This window comes from Podarcis raffonei, chromosome 3 (genome assembly GCF_027172205.1).
Source record: "Podarcis raffonei isolate rPodRaf1 chromosome 3, rPodRaf1.pri, whole genome shotgun sequence".
Classification (NCBI taxonomy): Eukaryota; Metazoa; Chordata; class Lepidosauria; order Squamata; family Lacertidae; genus Podarcis; species Podarcis raffonei.
Genome location: NC_070604.1, coordinates 80,626,962 through 80,642,687, shown reverse-complemented (window position 1 = coordinate 80,642,687; position 15,726 = coordinate 80,626,962). Strand labels below are relative to the sequence as shown.

Below are 15,726 nucleotides of genomic sequence, written 5' to 3'. Positions count from 1 at the left end.
TTCCTTGGAGGTTTTTAAGCAGAGGTCGGATAGCCATAGATGACCCTTGGGTCCCTTCCAACTCTATGATTCTATGATTCTACAAAAGCAAAGTCGGAGAAGTGCAAAAGATACACTGCTGGGAGTTGTGGTTTGAGACACATGTATCCCATAACCCTGGACCCTGTGTGCTACGTATATAGCATGGCTGAACTGGTAATATTCTCACTTGTTCGTAACATCATCCCCCTTCCCACTCAGAAAAGCCTCACCAAAGACCACAGGCTACTTTCCAGTGATTACTATTCCGTGAGCTGAAGCAGCATAAAGTTAGTCAGCAGCCAGAAAATGAATGGTGTGAATTATAAGAATTGCCTTTATCAGCTAAATTCATGCGCTTCCCTGGAACATCAGTTAAGCAGAAATTGTCAAGAGTTCACTTCCCTGATGAAGTGCTTTTCATGGTCACAAAGCCCACTTCAGTCTCCTTATAAAAGGCAACTCCTCCAAATATTTAGGAGCTAACTATGCATTATTTCAGTCACAGAGGAGATGATCTACTGCGGGTGCAATGTTGAACAGATTGCAAGCCCTTCAATCATTCGCTTGAGCTGCTATCCTCCTTGGGTTCTTCTTGTTCCATAAGTAGGAATGCAGGAGAAACTTGATCAAAACACTTGCAAGGGCAAAAAAAATGGTTCGTTCTCTGTGCTGGGACAGCCTCCTACCTAAGAAGATAGCTCCTTCTCATCCTCGCTGCCTCACTTAGTAAAGCCTTTCCTGATCCCCATGGTCTCACCCTGCTGACTCCTTCATGATAATGTATGGTTACCAGATGTCCCCGTTTCTCGGGGACAGTCCCTGGATTTACAAATCCGTCCCCAGACAAAATCCGTCCCTGGAATGTCCCCGGATTTATATTTTAAGTGTTGTAGATGTATTAGTAGGGAATGAATGTTGTGTGATTGGTTCAACGCCACAAGACACATCATATGGGGAGTTGCAGTGAGGGGGTTGGACTCGATGGCCCTTGTGGTCTATTCCAACTCTATGATTCTATGATTCTATGAAAATGGCAGGCGCCACGGCAGCGGGCAGCTCCTGAGGCCAACCAGAGCCAACTGTGCTACCAGGATGGCTCTGGGCTGCTGAGACTGCGGCTGCCACTGCCAAGGGGGAACCGCTGACACACACACACCGTGACCCAAATCAAGCCAGGAGCGAGAGAGCCTGGCCACCCGGTCAACTGATTTCTCTTTTTGTCCCCGGATTCTTTGAAAAAAATCTGGTAACCTTATTATAATGGCCTGGTTTGCATGTCAGTAAACCAAAGAGCAACTTGCCATGACTGTGCTGGCTCCTGAGGAGGCACTTACATGGCCTTTGCTCCTCCCTTGGCTTTTAAGGTCAGTGTGGGACATCAGCTAAGCTACGGTTTAACTTAGAGTGGTATCTTGTGTCAGTAGTAATAGTAAAAGTGTATCAGCATTATCTTTCTTGTAAATGGTTTCATATGTGAGAATGCAAATTGGATTGGTTTGACCTAGGGTTGAGCTCAAGACAAATTTATGCACCGCAAACAGCAACACCAGTACATTTCAGAGCACAATTCAAAGTGATGGTGCTGACCTTTAAAGCCCCAAACAGCCTTGGTCCTGTATACATGAAGGAACATCTCCACCCTCATCGTTCAGCCCGGACACTGAGTTAAAGCACCAAGGGCCTTCTGGCAGTTCCCTTACTGCAAGAAGTGAGGTTACAGGGAACCAAGCAGAGGGCCTTCTGGGTAGTGGCGCCTGCCCTGTGGAACGCCTTCCCATCAGATGTCAAGGAAATAAGCAACTATATCTTACTTTTAAAAGACATCTGAAGGAAGCCCTGTTTAGGGAAGTTTTAATGTTTAATGTTGTACTGTGTTTTTAATATTTTGTTGGAAGCCACCCAGAGTGGCTGGGGAAACCCAGCCAGATGGGCGGGGTATAAATTATGGTATTATTATTATTAACACGTATCTACCTCACACCATTCCGTACGCCCATCAGGATTGTTGCTAATCTTCCTATAGAAGGTTTTAACATCTTGTGGTTTCACATCTGTACCAAACAGCCTCTGGACTTCAGCAAAGAATTTATCGTAATCAATTTCCTCTGCAATGAAATAAAAGAATACAAAAGCTAACACATCAGTACAGCTATTTTCGATACTTTTCCAACCATCACTGCATGCTGCAATCCATCAGTGTTCGGAGAATTTAGTTTTGTCTTCATTTTCATTTGGAATCCCTTTTCTGTCTCGCTATTTATGAAATAGTACAGCAGGGATCTTTGGCTTCCCGGGTCCCAATATTAGAGAAAGTTTTGGGCAAGAAAGGGAGAAATGGTAGACTCTTTCTAGGATGACTTAATTCATTCTGAAGGGTAAATCCATTTATCACCCCAAATTCCACCCCTCTGCGTGTACAACCAGATTACTTACCAGCATCTTTTATATACAAGCCTAATCTTTCATCCCTTTTCTGAGCAACGGTCTGGTCAACTAATTTCTGAAACAGTTTCAGTAGATTTTTGAAATCGGCTCCATCAGGAATGTTGTTGGAAATATCATCATCTTGAGTTTTTTTCCTAGACATTCTGTTTCATGATCTGGGTGGGACGCAGCAAAATCTCCTTTCCACACGCTCTAATGCTCCTTGTCTTGTTTTCTTCTCAGTTGTATTCTCTGATGTTAATGCTTTGAGAAAATGCCAGCTGCATGAGCTGAAGTGTTGCTTAGGTGAATGAGAAGTGGTGACTGGCCTTGACATGCAGCTTCTCAGGCAGGCAAGTGTGTGCCACTAACTACCTGATGTCATAACTCTTCATTGAGCCTCATTGGTCATTAGGTCCAGCTAGATCACAAACCACCATAACTGGCAAGCTGCTGAAAGTCAGTTCAATCTCCATCAGAAAAAAGGAGGACAAGGAGGAAGCAAAATGCTCTGAGATTCGATTTATTTATCTCATGCAGGAAACCCAACCTTCTTCATTCAACTTCAAATGTCTAGGGCAGGGGTCAGCAAACTTTTTCAGCAGGGGGCCAGTCCACTGTCCCTCAGACCTTGTGGGGGCCCGGACTATATTGGGGGGGGGGGAGAATGAATTCCTATGCCCTACAAATAACCCAGAGATGCATTTTAAATAAAAGCACACATTCTACTCATGTAAAAAATAATAATCCCGGGCCGGATTTAGGAGGCGATTGGGCCGGATCCTGCCCCCAGGCCTTAGTCTGCCTACCCATGGTCTAGGAACTGCACTCTCTTATTATTCTACCCTGTCAGAACCTGTGAAATAAGATATAATTGCTGGCAATTGCTAATGTGCAAGAAAAAAATCAAGAGAAGAATTCAAATTGTTTAAACAGTGTATTTTACTGCAATGCAGCATATGCAAGCAGGAAAAGGAGATATCTATCTACAGCTAGATGGGAACCTGAGCATACTATAGGCCAGGCCATACTAATGTGGTACACTCCAGATGCTGTGGGCTACAACTTCCATCAGTTGCAGCCAGCCTGACCAATGATCAGAGGTGATAGATGTAGTTCACAACAGGTGAAAGAGTACCATGTTGGCAACCCCTGCCATAAGCCATGAGGGGCTGAACAATATGCAGTATGAAGCAGGAAGAGCCCCATAGAACCCAGGCTCATAAGATTAGAGTATGTCACAGCAAGTGTCTGGGATTGCTTTGTCACCCAGCACTCAGGTGGCATCTGGAGAAATCCTGAAGGGGCAGAATCCTGGCTTGAAGTCTTGTAGGACTAAGTAGCTTTCTGTGTCCAGGGCAACTATCTACCAGCTCCATCTGGTATGCCAGCTGAGACCCTACCTGCCTGTGCACTGTCTTGCCAGTGTGGTACATGTGCTGGTTATCTCCTGCTTGGACTGCTATGTGGTCGACATGGGGCTACCTTTAAAGGTGACTCAGAAACTACAACTAATCCAGAATGTGGCTGCCAGACTGGGAGCGGCCGACAGGACCATACAACACCATTCCCAAAGGATCTACATTGGCTTCCAGTACATTTCTGAGCAAAATTCAAAGTGTTGGTGCTGACCTAAATGGCTTCAGCTCTGTACACCTGAGCTACCACATCATTCAGCCCAGACACTGATATCCAGATACAAGGGCCTTCTGGCGGGTGCCTCATTGCGAGTAGTGAGGCTACAGGGACAGGGCCATCTTAAGCATATCCGGCACCGTGGTGCAAAGATCCTTCTGCCTCCCATTTCCCAGAGTTGTCGACCCTATGGCATAGCAAGGTCAGGTGGTAGCCGGTGCGAAAATTTTTTTGTCAACCCCCCTTTGAAACTATTAAAAGAAGGAAAAATAAGATACTTACAGTTGCAAGTGCTAATTTCTGGTTTATTTACTTAACATCGTAAGCATAAGCACTTAAAACCCATTTCCCCTAACTTTGTTCTCTGCAAATTTTGAAATCACAACAACTCCCAGAGTTGGTGGAGCTAGAATAAAACCCAGCCACCCCTCCAGTTGGACTCCGTCCATGGAATCAGTGAATGTGTGTGCTGCCTTCTTCCATTTCAGGGGGGTATGTGGGCTAGATGATCTTTGAGGTCCCTTCAGTCCTACAATTCGAGGATTCTCTGTTGCCACAGGCAGAAAAATGTCTCAGGCCAAACAAAATGTGTGGGCACCAGTCTTCGTGGCTTCATAAGAAGAGGAGACACATTCATGGAGGGGATGGTTACCCATGGCTACCAGCCAGGATAGCTCTGCTCTGCCTCCACGGAGGCAGTGATGCTTCTGAATACCAGTTGCTGGGAACCACAGGAAGGGAAGAGTAGATAGTTCTCACTCATCCAATTCTCTTGAAATGTCTATGAGGAGTTGCAAACAATTGAAGATCCTTATAGTTTCTTTTCAGCAAAATGCAGTCCTTTTGATGTTTCAACCTCTCTGACCTTTTCCAAACTTTGAAGTTTCAGTTTATCTCTCCAAGCATTTTTATAAGCACACCCGGCTTCCAACTTTAAGAAGGTGGCATGGGGGCTCTGAGATGCTGGCACCACCTTCCCAGGGATCTTTGTAGAAATAGTTTCTCCTTTCAAAAAGACACAGGCATATCCAGTCCTTATCAATATTTCAGCTTCTCTAGCCCATTCCAAACTTTAAAATTCCGATTTATCTATAAGAATATGTACTTTATACGTACTTTGAAAACAAACTCAATCTTTTTTAAACCACTCCAGCCAAGGTGTATTCATAATCCACAATTAAGAATCCAGTTGAAGGTAATAAAGAATGAGTTTCAGTTAATTTTTAGTCTCAATGTCACATTTACAGGCAAATATACCATTTATGCCTGCACGTTTATAACACATACAAAGCTGTTTTTTGACTGATTGCAGCTGAGTCCAAAGACCATGTAAGACTATACTCAAATCAAGTTACAAAACTCAGGAACAGATGAAAACTAAGGGTTTAATTTGATAAAAGCTTCATGAGTTAGAGGTGGGGGTTAATATAACTGTTCTGGGAGGTAGTTATGAGCATTAGGGGACAGATATTCCTGCTGAGATAGACTGTAAGCAGCATGATCAGAAAGAAATGAAATGCCATGTGCTGGGGCGACCTCTATATACACACATACACACACATATACGTGTGTCCCGTCCCCCCCACAATCTAGCCCCTTAATAGAGTAAAAACAATTGTATGATAGAAGCTGCTCAAACGCCTCCTCCCCTTTCTAGAACTCCTTTATTCCACACCCCACACAGATGACCAAGATCACGCTCCAGAAGCAAGCATTTGATATTTAAATTGGAAAGGCAGGTTTATTTTTTTGGTGGGAGGGTAGGATCTGTTCCTAGGGAGTTTTTCCTCCGGGACAAGGCACAAAGAGCACACGGCGCTCCCCCTGTGCAAAGCAAGTTTTGTGAGGCAGGCCATTTTACTATTTCCTCTTATTGCCCCCCACAACATGTAAACCCATTGGCTGCTCAGCGGAGGGCCTTAGACACAGTAGCTCGAGACTGCCCAGTCTGCTCGGGCACAGGAAGTAGTGAGTCTTCATAACACCAACACACACACACACCCAATGCCCCAAAATACATAATGATGTGATTATTTTTTAATCCATTCTCTGCACAGCACCTCCATCTATTGCAAGGGGGAGACACAGCCCCGATGCACAGAATTTGGGAGTAGAGGAGGAGGTTGCTGCTGTGTTGTGGGTTTGGGTGGGGGGTCTTTGTGGAGGGGTTGGGGAGGTGTTGAGCTCGTGTCTTTTTAAACGGGAGCATGCAGGGAGCCGAGCCTGGCTGCTGGAGCCGGCCACGGGGTTGAGGATGGAGCTGCCCACGCCTCTGCAGCACCTGCCCAAGGCTGTGGAGCCGAGTCAGGTAGGGAGCGGGATGGGGAGCCGCTTTGCAGCGAGCAGAGGGATTCTCTGCTCCCGGCTGCAGCGGTGGCCAGCGCCAGCAGCACACGGTGCAGCTGTTCCCAGACTCCCGTTGCTGGGCGCCTGAGCCCAGTGACCCTGATGGGCAGGCGCTGTGGCGCAGGGCGCCACTAAGCCAAATAGAAAAGACAGGGAACTAGGCAGAGGGCCTTCTCGGTAGTTGCGCCTGCCCTGTGGGCAGGAAATAAACAACTATCTGGCTTTTAGAAGTTATCTGAAGGCAGCCCTGTATAGGGAAGTTTTTAATGTTTGATTTTTACCGTGGTTTTATAACCTACTGCCACTGCTTCTTGTTAATCAGAATCCTGTGGCCTGCTTTTTCACAACAGGACTTAATTGCAGGATGAGAGACCCGTTTTGCAAATTTCATTTCAGAAATTATACACTGGGCATTAGTGGATAAATATTTATGTCTAATCCAATCAAAGAAGAAGTAACTGGCAAAATGAAGACACGTCGTGCTGAACAACAGCAGAATACACAAAAGGTTTCCTTCAAACTTTTTTCCTTAAGGCTTTTTTAATGGCTAAATGGTTTAGCTATATATAGATACAGTGCAACACCACTGATCATTACATGGCCCCAAGGCTAACAAAAAGCAGAGAGTACTAAAGAGAAGAACAAAATGTCACTTCATAAAAAGGCAGGTAAGAAGTTCAAGATTTTTCTTTTCTGCCATAGAATAGATGCCACGGAGAATCAGGGTCACTGGTTGATCACGATTTTGCAGAAGTCACAACAGAGCTGAAAAGCCAGTTTGATCTGGTTGCTCTGGAACTAAAAAAACAACAACCCTCTAGCAATATCTCATTTTATTCCTCCTTGAGTCTTAGTTTATATAGCAAATGCTTTGTTAGAATATGTGAAATCTAAAGTGTTTTTAAATGAAATTTATTTTGAAATAAAGCTAAGGCAACAAAAAGGAAGAACACACAAAACAATACTATTTTAAAAATACTAATAAAGGGAAAAGGAAACTTGCCGATGATAGTCCTTGGTGGGTAAACATGTGGTGCACTTGTGAGTAAAACAGTCCAAGGAGAAATTTGCTGTGTTCCAATGTGTAAGTAATGTAGCCAAATCATAGTCAGGAAAAACAATTACTGTATACAAGTGCATTTGATTAGAATGTGAACAGAAGCTTGGGACTTCTCCACAGGAGATAAACAGAAACCGGGACACAGTGTTAACTTTTTTAGAAACAGTATTCCTTGCTTTCTGTGTTTGCTGAGTAGTTTTGTAATATCCTCCACTTGAGTTCATCCCCAGTGAAAGTTTTGGGGGGGATTAATATTAGTGACATTCAGGGGCAACTAATTTTGAAGAAACTTTCAGGGATGTGCTTCTCTTAAGATGAGGAAGCCAGGAATTTTTAAAAACCAAACCAGGACAAAATGCTTTGCTGCCACTTCAAGCAGCCTGTCAGCACTCCTTCTGTAATTTGGAACAGAATGTCGTAGAATGATGACGTCATTCTCTCTCCAGGAACCCCCCTGGGAATTATGTTATGTCACGACATAGTGCTATTTCCACGGGACATTGTCTACGATTACAGAGAGAATGTTACCAGACTACTGTGGGCAGCCAAGCCCAATGGGATAGTGAAGCTGGCAGGCGGAGGCAGTGGCAGCACTGTGCTTGCTGGGTTGGGAATGAGGTGACAAGGTCGGGAGAACTCCAAGCTGGTAACGCTGGCCATGCGCAGAGCTGTGGTGCTGCCACCACAGAGCTTCCCTGACCTTGCTGACTCCTTGCTCTGTTCCAAAGAGCAAACCTCAGCTGGGAAGCACCTCCATCCCCCCACCCCCAGGTAAGCAGGGAAGTGCAGCTGGCAAATGAAGTTACACTTTCTTTCTCCTTTGACGTCTCAGAAGTACCACCCTACCCAAACTTTCAATTTTTAAAGAAACCATGAAGCATGAATTGATTGACCTGTAGTAGTACAGGCACAAAGCTGGCAGATTGTATTTATGCAGATGACCTGCATAGCAACATGGGAAAGGGATGTTAAGCTCTGCCTTGCATACAGATAGCATGGCTGTATTCACACTCCTGTTTACTGTGCGCTCGCTGCATTTCCAGTGCTGGGTTTTTAATCTGTATTAACACATTACCTAATATGGACAAGTAGCCTGTTCTTTGTTATAAAATACTTGATGCATTGCTTCTCAAACCAGATTCACACCAGTAAGTCCTTAAGCCGTTCCTAATTTGTCTCTAGCCAAGATTTCACCAGCTTTGCATAGGGTAGATGAAATATACTTGGAGTCAAGAGTGGATTTCATGCTCTTTATTCAGCTGTGATGTGTACATAAACAGGAATGAATCTGATGCGAATGAAGTCGTGCTGATGTGAACAGCTAGGGTAGAAGAGCTGTGAAATGCACGGTGGGGGGGATAACTTCATTGTGCTCTAAGGTGGTACAGTAGTACCTTGAGTTAAGTACTTAATTTGTTCTGGAGGTCCGTACTTAACCTGAAACTGTTCTTAACCTGAAGCATCACTTTAGCTAATGGGGCTCCCTGCTGCTGCTGCCATGCCGCCGGAGCACGATTTCTGTTCTTACCCTGAAGCAAAGTTCTTAACCTGAAGCACTATTTCTGGCTTAGTGGAGTGTGTAACTGGAAGCGTATGTAACCTGAAGCGTATGTAACCTGAAGCGTATGTAACCTGAGTACCACTGTACTGTGAACACACGCTACAGCTTGCTGGACTTTAGAAGTTGACACTTTTCCAAATTATTTGTTAACATCAGAACTTTTAAAAAGAGTGAGCGGGCTCTGGGGATTTATAGCTTCCTCTACCCATAAACTTTATAGCCTGTCTTTTCTGCTAGTCTGGCGGTGTGATACACCATCGACAACAAATCTGCAGGAAAGCTGGCTGCAGGACAGGGGGCACAATCCAGAGGCAAATTCTCCTATGCACATTTCACTGAGCTAAACAGGCCAGTTCACAACATAAAAATACAAGATAAACACACAGAAGACAAAAACGATAAAAAGAAGCACAAGGACAGGGACAACAACCAACACAAACCAGTAACTCCAACTCCCACAAACACATTTAAAGGGGTACTAGTGAAAAGACAGCAGCGTCCTAACACTTCAGTTTTTGAAACGCTTTTCACCTGTTTGTTGAATGGTTGCAAATACTTGCATTGCAAAATGAATTCTGTTCTGAATCAAAGCAAGAAATACTGTGCCATAAGGAATGCATGAAGTGTCAATCATAGCCTTTCTCTGTCTGCTTCCCTAGATAATAAGGCATTTTGATTTAATACTACCCCAGTGCTCGTTTTTGTATTCTGCATGTCTGAGGTACTGTATGTGAACAGTTGCTCTGCAGCACAAACCTTTGCATTCACTTTGAGCTACTAATGCACTTGCATTTACATTTAAGGGGATAAATCAGATGTTGAAATGAGCAAAAGGATGGCCAGGAGCTGCAAATTAGGGATCCTTTTTTGGCTATATAAATGCAGTACTGATCTCTCGTACAGGAAGTGATCTCTGAGGAAGAAACTCTAGATAACTGCTCAGAATAAATGGCTGAAATATTCCAAAATCTAGAAAGAGAACTGCTGCCCAGGATAGTAACCTTGAGAGAACCACCTCTTGATACTGACTGTATAGGTAAGCCCTGTAAGGACACTTCTATCTAAATTTACATTCAGATGCCCAGTCCCTTGAGTAATCACGCTTTCAGCAAAACTCATAAATATTAAGCCACACATTAAAGGAATTCTGACGTGGTGTGCTACTTTGGGCATTCTACCATGTTATTCCACATAAATAATGAAACAAAAGCTGTGTTTCATATCATATCCCAAAGCAAGGCAAAAAGGATCAATTCAATTTACCTCTATCTGGTACGAATTAGTTGGGTTTTTCTTCCCTCTGCTTCTTCTCACAAATAAATCACAAAGATAATGAGTACTGCAAACAAGGACTTACAGAAGTGAAACTAATCCATATGCATTCCTCATGGGAAATTTAAGATGAGGAAACAGTGCAAGACTAGATTCTGTGGACCAGTCAATGTTGGGCACATTTCAAAGAAGGGCTCCATGTGCTTAAGCCCACTGAAATCAATGACAAATCCCATCTAATTCTCAGTTTGTGGCCATGTTCTTCAGGTCATAGTCTCATAGAGTGATGAGAATAATGGAGGACAAAGCAAGTTGCCTTCCTAATTCAAATTCTAGAAAATCTCACAACGGCATCCTAAAATTGCAGATAACCTCCACAACATTATTATCTGATTTCATCCTTCAACCTGCACTAACTGCTATGAATGAAATTAGAATGATTCGTTCTATTTTAAAAAGATATAATCATAGGAAGGAAACACATTCATCTAGAACAGGCATCCCCAAACTCGGCCCTCCAGATCCCCAAACTCGGCCCTCCCATCAACCCTAGCTAACAGGGCCAGTGGTCAGGGATGATGGGAGTTGTAGTCCCAAAACATCTGGAGGGCCGAGTTTGGGGATGCCTGATCTAGAATGTTAAAATTTGCTACAGATGTGCAAAATACTCAAATTTTATGTCTTCTGGAGATGTTCTTGTAATGTTTACATACATAAATGTTGTAGAACACACCCCAATTCAGTTTTTAAAAGGTGGTCAAGCTGGCTTGTTTAATAAAACAAAACAAAACAAAGTTGTTAAAAACCAATAAAAATAGATGCCCCAGAGTGGCAGAATGAAACAGATATGAAACACCAGAGAAGTGGTAGAATGCAGAATACTTTGCTGACAGGTGCTTTGTGGAATGAACACTGGGAATTTTAAGGCTTGACCGGAGCCTATTTGTGAAAGTTGTGGAATATGTGTGCTATATAAATGGCTATTATCTTCTGAAAAACTGCATGATATCTAACTAAATCATATGCAGAGTGGACCCATTGGAATCAGTTGTCTTGAGTTATTTGTCTTGATTTCAATAGGTCTTTTCTGAGTTTGACTAATGTTGGATATCACCCTGTATAACTACCCCCCCAAAAGAAATCAAGATATGAAGGGTTTTATAAACCCCTATATTTGTACAGAGAGTACCTGCCCTGGCCCTTGGTTGGTTGGTTGACTGGCTTCCTTCAAAGTTGACTTTCATGTGTTTTATTTCATATGGAAATAAAACACATTTGCTTGTAGGGTTCTGAATCCTGCTTAGTCAGAGGAAAACAATAAAGTGCAGAGCTCATAAAAGGAACATAAGAGGCTGCCCTATACTCAATCAGAACACTGGTCCATTAAGTTTGGGAATTGTCTACACTGACTGGAAGAGATTATCCAGGGTTTCACTCTGGGGATATTCTCTACCTGAACATACTGGGGATGGAACATGGGGAAATGTTCTGCCACTGAGCTATGACACTTCCCCAATTAACTAGAAACACATTTTAAAGGTTAGATCCCTGAACTGCAATGCATCTTCTAGAAAGACATAAGGCTAACTTACCAAAAGAAAACTAAAAATCAATTATTGGTATTCCAAATCATCAATCTTCCCCATGAGAAATTAAGCAATGTGTGTGCTGTGATTTGAGTGTTCAATGACGGAACAGTGAGAAGTTTAGAATATTTTACAAATCAGAACAGACCATCCATACTAACAATAAGTGTTTCAATAACATCTTGTGGTTTTTTTAATCAAGATTTTGCTGTGTATGCACCCAACTCTTCTCTTTGCAACAAGAAGACTCTGTTCAGAAAACATGCGGCACAGATACACATGGAACTCATTAAAATGAAAGCTAATGTAAATTAATCCAGCTGCCTGCTGAGAGCGCAGAGAGGAGAGAATTTGTTTATTTTGCTAATTGGGAAGTATTACAGCTTTCCAGGACCTTGGCAAGGACCCAAAGAGCTATTTAGGCATGCCTAAGGGCTTAAATGCCCAGTGAAGTTTTGGACTTCTTTTTTTTAAAAAAAGAAAACTTCTGATGCAAGGTTGATTATAAATATGATGCGGTGGGGTGATGTCTAAGAGGCACAAACCTAAAGCCCCCTTAATCATGTGATCCTTTGACCACTGAACTTTAAAGCTGCGATCCTACACACTGACCTTGGAGTAAATCCCATTAAATTTGATGGAGATTGCTTCTGAGTAGATGTGAGTAAGATTACACTGCCAAGGGCATCCAACGACATAGCTATCATTATCATTATTTACATTTAGACAATTTCCAAAGTCATAACTTGTCAAAAACAAACAAACCCCATCTTAGGCAGACTATTCGTCCTACTTTGTGATTTATGCATTTGTTCAGACACTACCATCAGGTAATCGTTTGTATGAATCAACACAGAAAGAACTTTTGTATCACCCAATGTATTTGGCAGAGTCATCAAGCATAGGGCAATTCAGGTGATGTACACGCAGCATGATTAATCATCATTCCCTCCATTATCAATGTTCAAAGATGAGTGTCATTTACAAGAGAGGCAACAGCAGGCTTGGGGAAGTATGAAATTTTTTAGGGGAAAAACCCTTAGGGGGTAGGGAAACCTCCCAAAAACAGCTCAATGAAGATTGAGAGCAGCCATGAATTGAGGAGGGCGAAGTTATAGAATGGCTGGAATTCTGAACAGGAACACTCTACACTGTAACATTTTGTTGCAGTTTTGTGTTCAAATGTGTGTTATAAAATGTGTGCATGCGTGTTAGTTTGTTTTCTATCTGCCTCTCACTCCAATCAAGTTACACATTTCCCCCTTTTTAGGATCACTGGATAACAGGTGGGGCATAAATCTTCAAAACAAACAAAGTTAAAGAACTGCAAATTACAGGCAATCCCATTGTTCAAAGGCAAATGAGTAATAAATAGTTATAGCTTAGCTAGTTTAATGATGAAATATAGAGTTGTAAAACAGCTCACTGACATCTAACAGGTATTATGGATTTGTACATCCCAGAGCCATGCCTGTTGACTCAAGGAATAAGGCCCAGAGTTCAGAAGCATACCCAATGCCTTGATCTTTATAACTTACATAGCAATATTAGTTTAAGTAGGACAGATAAACGAACACACTACAAGCCGAGTCACCCTTAATACTTGATAGGAGCAATTCTTTACATACCTCTTTGGAAGTCAGCTCTAGCAAGTTGGGTTTAAAAGAGGATTAGACAAATTTATGGAGAAGGATCTTGATGGCTACTAGCTATGGTGCCTATGCTCTGCCTAGACAGGCTTCTGGTTGGCTACTGTGAGAACAAGATGCAGGACTAGATTCAGTAAGCTCTTATTTCCTAATAGAAGGTACTGCTTCTGATGGCTGTATAGTACCTTCAAGACAAGAGGAAGCTGACTACCAGCTGCTGATAAGAAGGGACAGTGCTGTGTTGTCCTTAGGTCTTTATGTAGAGACTCCATACAAGGTGAGTTAATGGTTTAACAGAAGTTACTTCTCATGAGGCCCGAGAGCCTGCATAGAATAGCAACAAACCTCTCCAGCCAGGCTGCACCTCTCAGTCAGCTCTCCTGGGTCGTGTTTCTCTTCAATATAGTGCATTGTTGTTGTTGTTTAGTCATTTAGTCATGTCCGACTCTTTGTGACCCCATGAACCAGAGCACCCCAGGCACTCCTGTCTTCTACTGCCTCCGGAAGTTTGGTCAAACTCATGCTGGTAGCTTCGAGAACACTATCTAACCATCTCGTCCTCTGTCATCCCCTTCTCCTTGTGCCCTCAATCTTTCTTAACATCAGGGTCTTTTCCAGGGAGTCTTCTCTTCTCATGAGGTGGCCAAAGTATTGGAGCCTCAGCTTCACGATCTGTCCTTCCAGTGAGCACTCAGGGCTGATTTCCTTCAGAATGGATCGGTTTGATCTTCTTGCAGTCCATGGGACTCTCAAGAGTCTCCTCCAGCACCATAATTCAAAAGCATCAATTCTTCTGCGATCAGCCATCTTTATGGTCCAGCTCTCACTTCCATACATCACTACAGTGGTACCTCGGGTTAAGAACTTAATTCGTTTTGGAGGTCTGTTCTTAACCTGAAACTGTTCTTAACCTGAAGCACCACTTTAGCTAATGGGGTCTCCTGTTGCCACTGTGCCGCCGCTGCACGATTTCTGTTCTCATCCTGAAGCAAAGTTCTTAACCCGAGGTAATATTTCTGGGTTAGCGGAGTCTGTAACCTGAAGCGTATGTAACCCGAGGTACCGCTGTACTGGGAAAACCATAGCTTTAACTTTACGGATTTTTGTCGGCAAGGTGGTGTCTCTGCTTTTTAAGATGCTGTCTAGGTTTGTCATTGCTTTTCTCCCAAGAAGCAGGCATCTTTTAATTTCGTGACTGCTGTCACCATCTGCAGTGATCATGGAGCCCAGGAAAGTAAACTCTCTCACTGTCTCCACTTCTTCCCCTTCTATTTGCCAGGAGGTGATGGGACCAGTGGCCATGATCTTAGTTTTTTTGATGTTGAACTTCAGACCATATTTTGCGCTCTCCTCTTTCACCCTCATTAAAAGGTTCTTTAATTCCTCCTCACTTTCTGCCAATATAGTGCATACGTTACACAATTCTCCTCGTCTACCTTGTGGACTTTCCAGGTTAACTTCTGTGGGCAACAGGATGTTGGTTGGGCAGATCCAGCCTGGTTCTTCTTGGGTCAAGAGTGCATTAAATGGCAGCATTAAAAAAAAAGTCGCCTCCAAACAATCCACCCAGGGATTATTCATCATATATTGCTTGCTTGTCAGCTGCTGAGGGAATATTTAATATAACCTTAAAAAAAAAGAGTAGTTCTCCTTTTTATGGACAGGAGCCCAACGCAAAATAGTAACTTTCCAGAGGGCAAGCAACCACTCTTTCCACCCTTTTCCTTCCACACAAACACACCCAGTGCCAGATTAACGTATAAACTAAACAAGCTATAGCTTAGGACCCCACTGTCTTGGAGTAAGCTAAACAAGCTATAGCTTGGGACGCTACTGTCTTAAAAGAAAAAAACCTGGATGTACATTTCTTAAATATAAGATAAAAATAAAACAAAATAAAACCTATATACAGCAACAGTGTTGTCTTGTGTAGGCTCCTATTTGTTATGTGCAAATGGCTTTAGATACCTATTAGGGCCATAAATTACCATAAAGCATATATTCAACACAAAAAAGTGGCAATTTGTTGTTGACAAAGGACAGATGGACATATAAAGGGCCCCATTACCTTCAGTAGCTTAGGGCCTCATCAAACTTAAACCCGGCCCTAAACACCCCCCTTCCCTAACTCGAATTAAATTCGCTCAGGATCGGACTTAAACTCCGACGGAC

The 15,726-nt window shown here is 42.9% G+C and overlaps 1 protein-coding gene across 2 annotated transcripts in view; it reads right to left on the bottom strand.

Moving 5' to 3' along the window:
- The window catches only part of WDR64 (WD repeat domain 64), a 76,823-nt gene extending 61,108 nt beyond the window's left edge, over window positions 1-15,715 (bottom strand). The window contains exons 1-2 of one of the 2 annotated variants that reach the window (XM_053382636.1): window positions 15,623-15,715; window positions 1,996-2,126 (exon numbers count right to left, since the gene is read on the bottom strand). Coding sequence is in view for 1 of the 2 variants with exons in the window: in XM_053382634.1 (XP_053238609.1) it covers window positions 1,996-2,126; window positions 2,455-2,608 (285 nt within the window). In the remaining variant the exon portion in view is untranslated. Of the gene's footprint in view, window positions 1-1,995; window positions 2,127-2,454; window positions 2,863-15,622 lie in introns of those variants that run through there. The other variant, XM_053382634.1, reaches the window with a different exon arrangement.
- Between the last annotated feature and the right edge of the window lie 11 nt (window positions 15,716-15,726).